Genomic DNA, 12,549 nt, shown 5'->3' on the forward strand with positions numbered 1-12,549 from the left:
CACCTCCCCCACCTCTCCCACCTTCCCCCACCTCCCCCACCCTCTCCTATTTCCCCACACTTCCCGGCCTCATCCCCTGACCTCCAGGGTGGGCTCCTCACCCTCTCCCCACCCTGCCCCTCCCCTGCTGGGCCTCACCCCCACTCTCCGTCGCCCCCGCTGACACCCCCCATTTGGCCCCAGGGCAACATCTGGGAGCAGATCTTCCGCGTCTCCTTCGTCCTGGAGATGATCAACACGCTGCCCTTCATCATCACGGTGGGTGAGCCCTGGCCCTGGAGTGCGAGCCCCGGAGCCGCAGCCCTGACCTGTCCCCTTCACAGATCTTCTGGCCGCCGCTGCGGAACCTGTTCATCCCCGTCTTTCTGAACTGCTGGCTGGCCAAGCACGCGCTGGAAAACATGATTGTAAGCCGGGGCAGGGGGTGCAGCTGGGACTTGGGGGGGCCACCCTCAGCCTCAGCGGCCCTGGAAGACACTGTGCGATGCGGCCTGCCACGCCCCGGCCCTGGTGTGACCTGTAGAGGACCAGGAGGCCAGGGCAGCAGAAACTCTGTCTCTGCTCCTGGAAAACTTCCAAGCCAAGCCCCAAATGCCCTCCTTCCAGAAAGAAACTCAATCCCAGAGCTTTTCCTAAGCCTGGAAATTAAATGGCTGGCGGGAGAAGGAGGGACAAAGCAAAGGGTGTGACAAACCTAGGCCATGAGGACCAGGCCATAAGCAAACCGGGGCCACGGGGCCACAGGCAGGCCCTGCTCTGAGTGTCTCAGCACGGTCCCTGTCATGTGAATGGCAGCAGCCGGTTCCCTAGGCGCCCACCCTCTCCAAGCCAGACCCCTTGACTCACAGCCCCCATTCCTGCCCCAGTGGTAAGTCGGCGTTACCATGCTGGGTCCAAGCCTTGCACACTAACCAGCCCTCTGACCTGAGACTTAAGCCTCATCCCCGGGGACGTAGGCAAGATAGGGACCCATCCTGAGAGAGGACAGCAGAGGGGGTGCCCTGCCCAGGTGCAGGCTGCCCCGTGGGCCTCAGCGGAGACGCAGGTGTGGCCAGGTACAGGCTGCCCCATGAGCCTCAGCGGAGACGCAGGTGTGGCCGGGCCGTCTGCTTTCCACCGTCCTTCTAGTCTCTATTGGCTCCTGGCGGGGTCCACAGTCCCTGCCCGCTGACAGCCACCGCTCCTTCCACAGAATGACTTCCACCGTGCCATCCTGCGGACACAGTCAGCCATGTTCAACCAGGTCCTCATCCTCTTCTGCACCCTGCTGTGCCTCGTTTTCACGGGGTGAGTGCCGGCCGTCGGTGCAAGCACCCCAGGACGTTGGGGAGGGCCCGAGAGGCAAGCAGGGCCGGGCGAGGGGATCCAGACGCCTGTGTCCAAGAGATCAGGGGGCAGAAAAGGCCACGGTGCCTGGGCTGCGGGTGTCGGGCCACCCAGCTGGGACTGAGGTCAGGAGGCAGCTCCAAGCCCACGTCCCCAGTACACGAGCAGCCCTGCAGCCCAGCTTCTCCAAGGCCAGAGATACCCAGATCTGGCTTCCTGGTCTATGCGATGGACACAGAGAAGGGGACTGGCCCCTAGGCCAGATGGGGTCTCTTGGCTGAGGCCCAGCTGCAAGCAGGGTCTGGAGGCAGCCAGGGTAAATGTGGGGGCGCCCAGAGCTGCGAGGGCCTCCAGCCCACCCAAGCACGCCCACTGTGCCCACCTGCCTGTGTCCCCACGGAGGGCTCATGTTGCTGCTCTGCCTTGGGTCCCAGCGAGGCCTGGTCACCACTTCCTGTCCCCAGGCAGGGATGTCAGGCAAGCACTGTGCCCTGGGGGAGGGAGAGTGCCCTGCGTTTCCCGCCTCCCTTCCCCCACTGCCCCTCGTGACAGACACAGAGCTCAGTGGGCAGACTGGGGCATCCATGAGGATAGCATCTGAGACCTGGCCGTGACCCCAGCCCTGCCCATTAGACCTCCCAGTCTCGGGCCTGGGTGGCTTGTCTGGCTGTGCCGGGCAGAGGCCTGAGTATGGTGGGTAAAGGGGCAAGGCTCTGAGATGGGGGTAGAAGGCCAGACCCCAGGCCCACCCCTGTGTGACCCAAGCTCACGCTGATGACACGGCCCTGCATCCCCTGCTCCCAGAGAATTTCCCAGGGCCCTAGGAGAGCGCCACCAGGCAGGCAGGGAGGCTCCGGGGAATTCGCCATGAACAGAGGCCGCCATGCTGTGGCCGAGGGGCCAGTGGCATTGTCAGCCAGCGTCAGGCAGGAGGTGGCTCCGGCAGAGCCTGGGGACAGATGGGCAGGGCTGAGGGCCTGACGCCACCCAACTGTCAGGAGGGCGGGGCTCACCTGGTCACCAGTTGAAGCACAGCTCAGTCTCCTGGGCAGTGAGGGTCCCGTGGGCAGGCAGGATCTCTGAGGGGCCACAGCCCCCCAGCTTCTGGGCCCCAGGCCGCCCCTGACTGCCAGGGGTTGCAGGACCTGCGGCATCCAGCACCTGGAGCGGGCGGGCGAGAACCTGTCCCTCCTGACCTCCTTCTACTTCTGCATCGTCACCTTCTCCACCGTGGGCTATGGCGACGTCACGCCCAAGATCTGGCCGTCGCAGCTGCTGGTGGTCATCATGATCTGCGTGGCCCTCGTGGTGCTCCCGCTACAGGTGGGTCCTCTGGGCACCAGCCCCGGGTGGCACCAGCAAAGGGACAGGTGGGCGCCGGCAGAGGGAGGGTGCCACTGAGGCTGTGGCACAGTGCAGGGGCCACTCCCAGGAGGGGACAGCGAGGCCAGGCGGGTGGTGCCTGCTCCGTCGCATGCCCCCACTGAGGGTCTACGGCGGGTCCGGTGGTGCTCAGCGTGGTGGATAATGATGGAGTCCCATGAGCTGGCCTCTTCCTTCTGGGGAGATGGTGGGTCTCTGGTGCCAGGGTGACCTGCCCCTCCCAGGCCCCGGACAGAGTGCAGAGAAGGGTCAAGGTGGACAGCCGGCCCATTTCCCATCCACAGCCAGGTGCAGCAGCAGCTGCCAGGCCCACGGGGCGTACACCCCCCGGCCACCCCGTCACCACTGCTGAGGCCCACTGCCCACTGAGTAGAGGAGGGGGCGGGGCACGACCCCACGGGAAAGGTGGAAGCCTGGAGAGGGCAGCTGCCCCAGGGTGCAAGTGCTCAGGCTGGACTGCCTCTGACACCTCCTCTAGGCAACCCAGCCCACCCTGGAGGGACCCTGCTATCGGGGAGATGGGAGAGGGAGGGGCCCCCTGTGGGTGGTGGAACATTTTCCAGGAGCCTGGGTAGGAGGAAGAGCCCAAGGAGGTGGGCAGGGCCTTCTGGGAGCCAGACCCCCAGGTGGCTGCAGGATGCCGGAGAGACAGGGCAGTGCTCCCAGGGAGCCTCTGCCGACCCCAGGCTCAGCCCCAGCTCCCTCCCCCTAAACAGCAGCGGGCATGGCACAGGTATGGGCCCAGGCCAGGCCTGGCTCTTCCCCTCACTATATCCGAGCCAAAGCTGTGGCACCAGCTGTACAACCCCCAGGGTGGGCCACGTTCTCCACATCTGCGGCTTCCGTTCCCCTAACGTCAGATGGGGGCGTGCACGTCTTTCCACCTGGTTGTCGGCCACTCCACCGCCCAGTGCCGCGAGTCCCATTCCTGTGAGCTGCTCGCTCCTCTTTGGTCTGCCCCCTGGTTCTCGCTGATGAGCGAGTCTCTGTGTTCTAGAAGAAGCCAGCTGTGTGTGGCTTTCCCGTGACTTCCTGCTCCGTGACCTCCCCTCTCACTTTGCTTACAGAATCTTCCATTCACGGATGGTCTTGATTTTTTTTTTTTTTTTTTTTTAAGAGAAGGGGGCGTCTCACTCTCATTTTGTTGCCCAGGCTGGCCTCGAACTCCTGGGCTCAAGCGATCCTCCTGCCTCAGCCCTAGAAATAGCTGGGATTACAGGCGGCTTGGCTTTGATTCACCAATCTTTCCCTTATGGTTTCTGTTTTCCTGTCTTGACTTAAAAAGATCATTCCCTCCCTTGATCATAAACCTGGCTTCCTATTTTCTTCTAAAAGTGTGAAGCTCGCCTCTCACCTGGAGGGTTTCACCCACCCGGAACCACCGTGTGGGGTGGGGGTGGAGCTGGGTTCTCCCCTCTGACGCCTGCTCCCCCACACCCTGCACTCTGCTCCTTTCTCTGCACATTTCCTAACCAGGCAAGGGCAGGAGCACAGTGTGGGGGGCACTCCGTGCGGTGACACTGCCTCCCTCCTCGGCCCTCCTGCCCCAGTCCGTAAACCTCACCTCAAATTCTTTACCTTAATTACTTCTGCAAAGACCCTTTTGCAAATGGAGACCCATCCTGAGGTGCAGGGGGCCCTGCTTTCAGGGCCATCCTTGACCCTGCTACGGGCCCCCAGCCTCCGTCCCTGGTCCTCCCCGGCCCACACTTCACCACGTGGCCGGCACCTGCTGAGGCCGCTGCACCCAGATGCTCTGCAGAGGCCTGGACCAATCCAGTCTCTGAATTCCCCACAAAGCCCTTCCAGAGACGCATCCGAGAGGCCCCTGGCCCAGCTGAGGTCAGAGGATGGGTCAGCAGAGCCAATCGTCCCCCTTTCCCCTGTGGGTCCACGGCCCAGCCACATGCAGCAACACCTTCATGCTCCATCCGGCTCCTCTCCCCACCCCACACACCCCAGAGTGAAGAGGAGCCCCAGCCCCAGCCAACCCCAGGGTGGCTTTCAAATAAAGCAGGAGCGAAGCGCTCTCTCCTGGGCTTCTCACGAGACCATGGCACCCATGGGTAAGGGCCAAATCGGGATGTGCAACAGGCCTGTTCCGTGTCCCTCTGCTGCGTCCACAGCCTCCGGGCCAGGGCTGCCTTCCCATTCTGCTCCTGAAGCACCAAGGGAGCCCCCACCTCCCCTTATCTGCATTAAGAAGTAAGACAAGGCCAGGTGCAGGGCTCATGCCTGTAACCCCAATAATTTGAAAGGCCAAGGCGGGAGGATCGCTTGAGCCCAGGAATTTGAGATCAGCCTGAGCAACATAGAGAGACTTCATCTCTACCAAAAAGTATGAAAATTAGCTGGGGGTGGTGGCGTGCACCTGTAGTCCCAGCTACTTGGGAGGCTGAGGCAGGAGAATCACCTGAGCCCGGAGGTCGAGGCTGTGGTGAGCTGTGATCTCGCCATCGCACTCTAGCCTGTGCAACAGAGAGTGAGACCCTGTTTCAAAAAAAAAGAAAAGGGCCAGGCACAGTGGGTCCTGCCTGTAATCCCAGCACTTTGGAGGGCTGAGGTGGGTAGATCGCTTGACATCAGGAGTTCAAGACCAGCCTGGGAAACATGGCAGAACTCCGTCTCTACCAAAAAATAGGAAAAATTAGCCAGGCATGATGGCGCACAGCTGTAGTCCCAGCTCCTCAGGAGGCTGAGATGGGAGGATCACTTAAGCCCAGGAGGCAGAGGTTACAGTGAGCCAAGATCACACCACTGCACTCCAGCCTGGGTGACAGGGCGAGATGCCATCTCAACACCATCTTAGAGAAAAAAAAAAACAAGACAAGGTGACTCCAGGTGCACCAGGTCCTGCAGGCATCACACCTGCACTGCCCTTCAGGTAGATTCACAGAACAAATGCGCCATCGTCACAAGAACTGATTGCATCGATGGGTATGGCCATGGTGACAAGTGACCAACAGCCCAGCAGCCTGCACGCAGAGGCATCACTGTAGCTCAGGCTCTGTGTCCAGAGTGGGGTCCCTCAGATCAGCCACTGCCTGCCCGCCTTGTCTCCTTTCTCCCGTGTGGGGCAGGCAGAGCAGGCCCTGAGTGGGACGAGCTCTGAGCGAGGCAGGGAGGAAGGCGGGGGCAGGGCCTGGGGGCTGGCACACCCTCCCTCCCATCAGCCCTGCCGGGCCTGGTGCTCAAACCTGACCCAGGGTGGGCCTGTGCTGTCCCTGGCAGGGCTGGGGGTGATTGGGACAGTGATGCCACTGACTCCACCGTCTAAGCCGCTCCCTGCCTCCTCCAAATGACTGGAAAGACCGAGCCTCTCACTGGCGATGGTAAGGGCGGGCTGCGGTGCCCTTGCCCTTGGTCTCCACTGAGCTGAATTCACCAGCAAAAACCCTTGAAGCAGAGTGAAGACCCCCAGGCTCTCGCTCACGAGCGTCCTTCTGGAACATGGCAGCGCCGGCTGCGTTCTCCTGGAAGCATCCTCCAGGCTGTTCGATCAGCAAGACAGACAGGTGGCTTAAACAGCAGACATGTATCCTCTGCCAGCCCTGGAGGCCAGAATCAGAAGTCGAGGGGTTGGCAGGGCTGACCCTATCAGGCCGCTTTGAGGGAGATTGTCCCACGCCTCTCTCCAGCTTCTGGTGGTGCCGCAATCCCTGGGGCTCTGTGGCTGTAGAAACCTCAGCCTCTGCCCCATCTGCACTTGGCCTCTTCTCTGTATCTCTCGCTGGATTTAAGGCCCACTCCAACCCAGGGTGACCTTATCTTAAATCATTACATCTGCAGAGACCTCTTTCCAAATCAGATCACGTGGCGAGGTTCTGGGCAGATAGGACTTTTAGGGTCACGACGGAGCCGCCGTCATTAGCTCCTTCATCCTCACGGCAGCCCTGGAGGCAAGGGCCATGCCACCATCTTGCAGGTGAGGAAGCTGAGGCTCAGAGTGGGGGACGTGAGCCCTGGGGTGTCTGACAGCAGAGTCCCTGCCAGCACCACCCGCGGGGAAGCCTCTGTTCCAGTCGCCCTGGAGTCTTGAGCATCTCCCAGCTGTGGAAACTGTTTTATGTGGCAAGGCAGTGGAGCCTCGTCACCAGAACAAAGCAGGCGCTGGATAAGTGCAATGAGATGGTCTGATTTAGACCAGATGACAGCACATCACCCGTGCAGGCCTGCAGTCCATGGGAGCTCCTGCCATTGTTCATTTAACACGTGTTCAATGAAGCCGGGCACCATGACTCAGCCTGTAATCCCAGCACTTCAGGAGGACAAGGCAGGAGGATCGCTTGAGCCCACGAGTTCAAGACCAGCCTGGGCAATGTAGTGAGACCCCATCTCTACAAAAAATAAAAATAAAACTAGCTGGGCATGGTAGTGACGCACCTGTAATCCCAGCTACTCAGGAGGCTGAGGCAGGAGGATGGCTTGAGCCCGGGAGGTCAAGGCTGCTGTGAGCTGTGATTGCACCACTGCACTCCAGCCTGGGTGACAAAGTGAGACTCCATCTCAAAAAAAAAAAAAGAAAAAAACCAAAGACTTTCACCTACAGGCAAGTGGGGCCGGCGCTGAGGCCCCAGTGGCCTCTGTTTTGGATCTGTCCCTTTTGAGTCTCAACACCCAGAGCTTGCATCTGGGGAGCATGAGCCAGGACAGGCGGCATCCTCAGACCAGCAGCCTCAAACCACCTGCCCCGCCAGACATAGGCTTCTGACTGTGAGGCCTGCAAGTGCCTGGAAGACCGGGGTCTGAGGCCTGATTTGGCCACCCTTACCATCAAGAGAGTGATCCCCAATTCCACGGGCTGAGCCTCCCCACCCTCGGTTTACTCCACAGTCTCCAGCCGCCCCTTCTCCCTTGGTCCCCACACATCCTGCCAGCTGGGCCTGCGTCCTGCTCCGTGTCATCTGAGGCTATCAGCATCTACAGCTTCCATGTGGGAAAGGCCCCCCTAATGTAGGTGTCACCCCCCGGCTGGCCCTGCCCCAGGCCCCCAACAGACAGTCGTGTGTCAGGGCCCAGGTGCTTCGCCGGGAGCCCTCGCTCCCCGGGCCTGGTCGCTGGTGCTCACCTGGTTCTCAACTGCAGTTCGAGGAGCTCGTCTACCTCTGGATGGAGCGGCAGAAGTCAGGGGGTAACTATAGCCGCCACCGTGCGCAGACGGAGAAGCACGTGGTCCTGTGCGTCAGCTCCCTCAAGATCGACCTTCTCATGGACTTCCTGAACGAGTTCTACGCCCACCCCCGGCTCCAGGTGAGGCCCCTGGCCGCAGCCCAGCAGACGCCTCCCTCCTGGCCCCCAGAGATGCCATCCTCTCCCCAGGACTGCTTGGCAAGTCCCTGAGTCCTCAGCCTCAGTTTGCCCCTTCAGTGAGGGTGGCAGCCCACACTCGGGTGGGGGGGGGGGGCCCTGCGGGGGCCCCTCTTTTCCCTCCCGCCAGATGCAAGATCACAGTGAGCTCCAGGGCCCAGAGGTGGTGGGCACAAACACAGTCCTGAAGGCAGGGCCACCCGGGTTGCGCAGGGGCTGGCTCAGAGGGTCTGACCCTCCGCCTGGCCGGCAGGACTATTACGTGGTCATCCTGTGCCCCACGGAGATGGATGTCCAGGTGCGCAGAGTCCTGCAGATCCCTCTGTGGTCCCAGCGGGTCATCTACCTCCAGGGCTCTGCGCTCAAAGACCAGGACCTCATGCGAGCCAAGTGAGTGCTGGTGGGCACAGGGGGCGGTGTGGGGGCACCTTCCTGAGTCAGGTCGGCTGCTCAGGGCTGAGGCATTGACCATCGCTCTCCTGGCCAATGAGAGCCATGAGAGCATTGTAGACTATCCCCAGGGTGGACCATTTGGAGTGGACCATCTGGGAGGGCCCATCTAGGGTGAACCCTCCAGGGTGGACCTTCTGGGATGGACCATCTAGGGTGGACTGTCCAGGGTGGATCATCTGGAGTGAACTGTCAAGGGTGGACCATCCAGGGTGGACCATCTGGGGTGGAACATCTAGGATGGACTGTCTGGGGTGGACCATTCAGGGTGGACCTTCTGGGATGGACCATTTAGGGTGGACCATCCAGGGTGTACTGTCTGGGATAGATCATCGGGGTGGACTGTCTGGGGTGGATTGTCTGGGGTGGATTGTCTGGGGTGGACCATCTGGGGTGGACCCTCTGGGGTGGATCATCCAGGGTGGACTGTCTGGGGTGGACCCTCTGGGGTGGATTGTCTGGGGTGGACCCTCTGGGGTGGATCATCCAGGGTGGATTGTCTGGGGTGGACCCTCTGGGGTGGATCATCCAGGGTGGACTGTCTGGGGTGGACCCTCTGGGGTGGATCGTCCAGGGTGGACCCTCTGGGGTGGATTGTCTGGGGTAGACCATCTGGGGTAGACTGTCCGGGACCTCTTGCAGCTTCTCCAGCTCAGGTCCCAGGCCCAGATGAGCAGGACCTTGCAGCCAGGCCCTTGTCCCTGCACCATACCCACTGTGGAGCAGCCTAGCCCAGCCCAGCCCAGCCGAGTCTCCGTCTCCCTTTTGCAGGGTGAGGGGCAGCCTTTTGCGAGCTCCACCTTCCCCTGCTCCAAGTCTGGGGAAATCTTTGTCAAGTTCTAGGGAGGCTCAAAATAGAACAGGGGCGGGAGAGTCGGCTGCTGTGAATCAAGGTGGGATAACGGGGGCTGAAGGTAGAGCTTCCTTTTAAAGACAAATTGACAGAATGACAAGGTAACAAGAGTATATTGTTACCTGGAACTTTCCAGAATGTGTTGGTGCACTTTCTGGGACACTCCCCGGAAAACCCTCCTGGTGATGGTTTCATTCCAGGAACCTGAACGTGTCCTTAGTGACATAGTGTGGGTGGTACTCCCAGGGTCTCTCCTCATCGCTCCCCCTCCCCCTGCCATGTCCAGAGCCCCAAGCTGGGACCCATTGCCTATGGAACGCCGCCTCTTTTGTGGTCCCGTCCCCAGCACACACAGGCAATGCACCTTCTTGGGCCCAGGGAGTAGGGAGAGGGCAAGGGCATAGGCCATGCCCAGCCAGGCAGGGATGAGCCCAGGGCTGTGGGTACAGGGCCTGGGGCCCCTGCGGAGCAGGCAGTGGTGCCAGTGATGTGGTGGGGTTCCCTGCCCTGGGGCAGAGGCGACAGTTTCTCAGCATCTCAGCAGTGCTGGGTACTTTCCGCAGCTGGGCGTTCAGGAGACCTAGGAGGCGCTGGAAGTGACCACCCAGGTTCCCAGACCACAGAGTAGCCAGGCCAGGGAGCGGACAGGGTCTCTGCCCCCGAGTTCCCCCCTCCCTCCTGCACCCCAACCCAGCCCTGGGTGAATGTCTAATGGCAACATACAAGATGGGTACCCCAGAAGCCAGTGCCCAGGTCAGGTTAGCTCCCCTGGTGCCCAGGTCACTGGCACACACTGAGGTGGGGTCTCCACCGGGCCTGCTCGTGCCACCCCTGGACCCCTAGCCCCTGACACCTGGGAGCATGGACAATTCCAGGCGGCCCCAGCCCGCAGAGCCCCCTCGCATGACCTCCTGATGCTGCTCCTACCTGGCCAACTTCAGGGACAAGCTGGGGGGCTGCTTCAGAGAACAGGGCCTGGGGGAGGAAGGGCAGGCACTGCCCTAGGAAGCACCATGGGCTCCCACTCGGGGCCGTGGCCAGGAGAAGCTGTCAGCTGGTGTCTCCAGGACACACCGTCCATGGCGTCTGCCCCCCTGCCCCCACCCACTGTCAGCCTGCACACGCTCGGGGGACAGGTGTGGCTCCTGTGGCTTCTCGACTGTCGGAGCTTGGAGTCTCCCTAGGGTGTCCAGGGGTCCTGACCCAGCTCAGAGCCGGCCAGGGAGTCTGGAGAGGCCCAGAATGCCTGCGGGGGGGACACTGGGATACCTGGGGGGGGAGGGGCACACAAGGATGCCCGCCAGGGGGCACTGTGATATGGGTTGGTTGGGGGGCAGTACGGGGATGCCCACTGACGGGGCACTGTGATGCCCGACCAGCAGAGAGCAGGGGCCTCCTCCCGCCTTCCATCCTCCCCGCCTTCCATCCGCCCCGCCTTCCATCCAGCCGTCCTCCCAACCTCTTCCTGTGCACCTGCTGCTCCAGCCTCCCAGGGGAGGTCCTCCCCACCTCACCTCCGCACCCCGGCTGCGCTGCCCCCTCCCCTGCTCCACCCACGCTCAGGCCCTGGTGCATTGCAGGATGGACAACGGGGAGGCCTGCTTCATCCTCAGCAGCAGGAACGAGGTGGACCGCACGGCCGCGGTGAGTGAGGCTGAGGCCCTGCCCGGGCGGGAAGGGGAGCAGGGCTCCCCGAGGGAAGAGACCTGCCCCAGGCTGCCGGTGCCACCCAGCAACCCACAGAGGCCAGCCTGGCTGCACTGACCAACCACCCACCCCGCCAGGACCACCAGACCATCCTGCGCGCCTGGGCTGTGAAGGACTTCGCCCCCAACTGCCCCCTCTATGTCCAGATCCTCAAACCCGAAAACAAGTTTCATGTCAAGTTTGCCGGTGCGTCAGGGCACGCGTGGGTGATGGTGCATCTGGGGCAGGGCTCGTGTGCACACGTGTGTGATGGTGCGTCTGGGGCAGGGCACGTGTGCACACGTGTATGACGGTGCGTCTGGGGTAGGGCACGTGTGCATACGTGTATGACGGTGCGTCTGGGGCAGGGCTCCTGTGCACACGTGTGTGACGGTGCGTCTGGGGCAGGACGCGTGTGCATGCTGTTGGGTGATGGTGCGTCTGGGGCAGGGCGCGTGTGCACACGTGTATGACGGCGTGTCTGGGGCAGGGCGCATGTGTACATTTGTATGATAGTGCGTCTGGGGCAGGGCACGTGTGCACACGTATGACGGCGTGTCTGGGGCAGGGCGCATGTGTACATTTGTATGACAGTGCGTCTGGGGCAGGGCACGTATGCACTCGTGTATGACGGCGTGTCTGGGGCAGGGCGCATGTGCACATTTGTATGACAGTGCGTCTGGGGCAGGGTGCGTGTGCATGCTGTTGGGTGATTTTGCATCTGGGGCGGGGTGCGTGTGCACGCAGTTAGGCGAGCTGTGTGGGGCAGCGGGAGGGGCTGGCCCTGGAGCTCCTCACACAAGCACACCAGGAGGTGCTGGAGGGGACGGCAGACCCCCATCCTCACCGCATCCGAGAAGGGACCTAGGGCGTCCGACCTCTTTAGATGAAGAGTCTTACGCTGGGGCCCTGGGGTCAGTGAAGTAGGGTCAGAGGTCAGGTGAGGGGCAGGAGCACCATCTGATGAGCACCTCTATGGGCAGGGACCATGCCGGGTGCCCGGGGGACGGGGACAGGCCCCATGCCAGGTGCCCGGGGGGACAGGTGTCAGGGCCCACATGGAGTGCCCGGGGCACAGGGGCCAGGGCCTGCCCCGCCCTGGAGCTCCTCACTGAGCTGGGAGAGAAGCACAGGAACGATGGAAGGTCCACTAAGGCTCAGACCAAGTAGGGGGTTGAGGTCCACAGACTCTCGGGGCAGAGATGCTGAAGCTGGACAGCAGACATGGGGGTACCAGGCAAGGGTGCATCTGCACAGCGCCTTCAGGAAGCGAGCAGGTGCTGTGGGGGAGGAGAGAGCCGGCAGGGCGGCAGGTGGACCAGCCTATCCCACTGCCCGCAGACCACGTGGTGTGTGAGGAGGAGTGCAAGTACGCCATGCTGGCACTGAACTGCATCTGCCCGGCGACCTCCACCCTCATCACCCTGCTGGTGCACACATCCCGCGGCCAGTGAGTGCCCTGGGCCCCGGGGGACCGACATCCATGGCCCGGCTGGCGCAGGGAGACAAGGCAGGGCCTGCATTGGGGGCGGGGATGGGCTTCC

General features: G+C 62.2%; 1 protein-coding gene across 6 annotated transcripts in view; it reads left to right on the top strand.

Annotated features, from left to right (window-relative positions):
* The window catches only part of KCNT1 (potassium sodium-activated channel subfamily T member 1), a 94,140-nt gene that overhangs the window by 58,810 nt on the left and 22,781 nt on the right, over positions 1 to 12,549 (top strand). For all 6 annotated transcript variants that reach the window (XM_032165615.2, XM_058444912.1, XM_058444913.1 and 3 more), the window contains 9 exons: positions 184 to 258; positions 324 to 407; positions 1,193 to 1,287; positions 2,469 to 2,649; positions 7,795 to 7,959; positions 8,270 to 8,406; positions 10,900 to 10,963; positions 11,104 to 11,212; positions 12,347 to 12,455. In XM_032165615.2, coding sequence (XP_032021506.1) covers positions 184 to 258; positions 324 to 407; positions 1,193 to 1,287; positions 2,469 to 2,649; positions 7,795 to 7,959; positions 8,270 to 8,406; positions 10,900 to 10,963; positions 11,104 to 11,212; positions 12,347 to 12,455 — 1,019 coding nt within the window. The remainder of the gene's footprint in view (positions 1 to 183; positions 259 to 323; positions 408 to 1,192; positions 1,288 to 2,468; positions 2,650 to 7,794; positions 7,960 to 8,269; positions 8,407 to 10,899; positions 10,964 to 11,103; positions 11,213 to 12,346; positions 12,456 to 12,549) is intronic.

Source organism: Hylobates moloch, unplaced genomic scaffold (assembly GCF_009828535.3).
Source record: "Hylobates moloch isolate HMO894 unplaced genomic scaffold, HMol_V3 SCAFFOLD_10, whole genome shotgun sequence".
Taxonomy (NCBI): Eukaryota; Metazoa; Chordata; class Mammalia; order Primates; family Hylobatidae; genus Hylobates; species Hylobates moloch.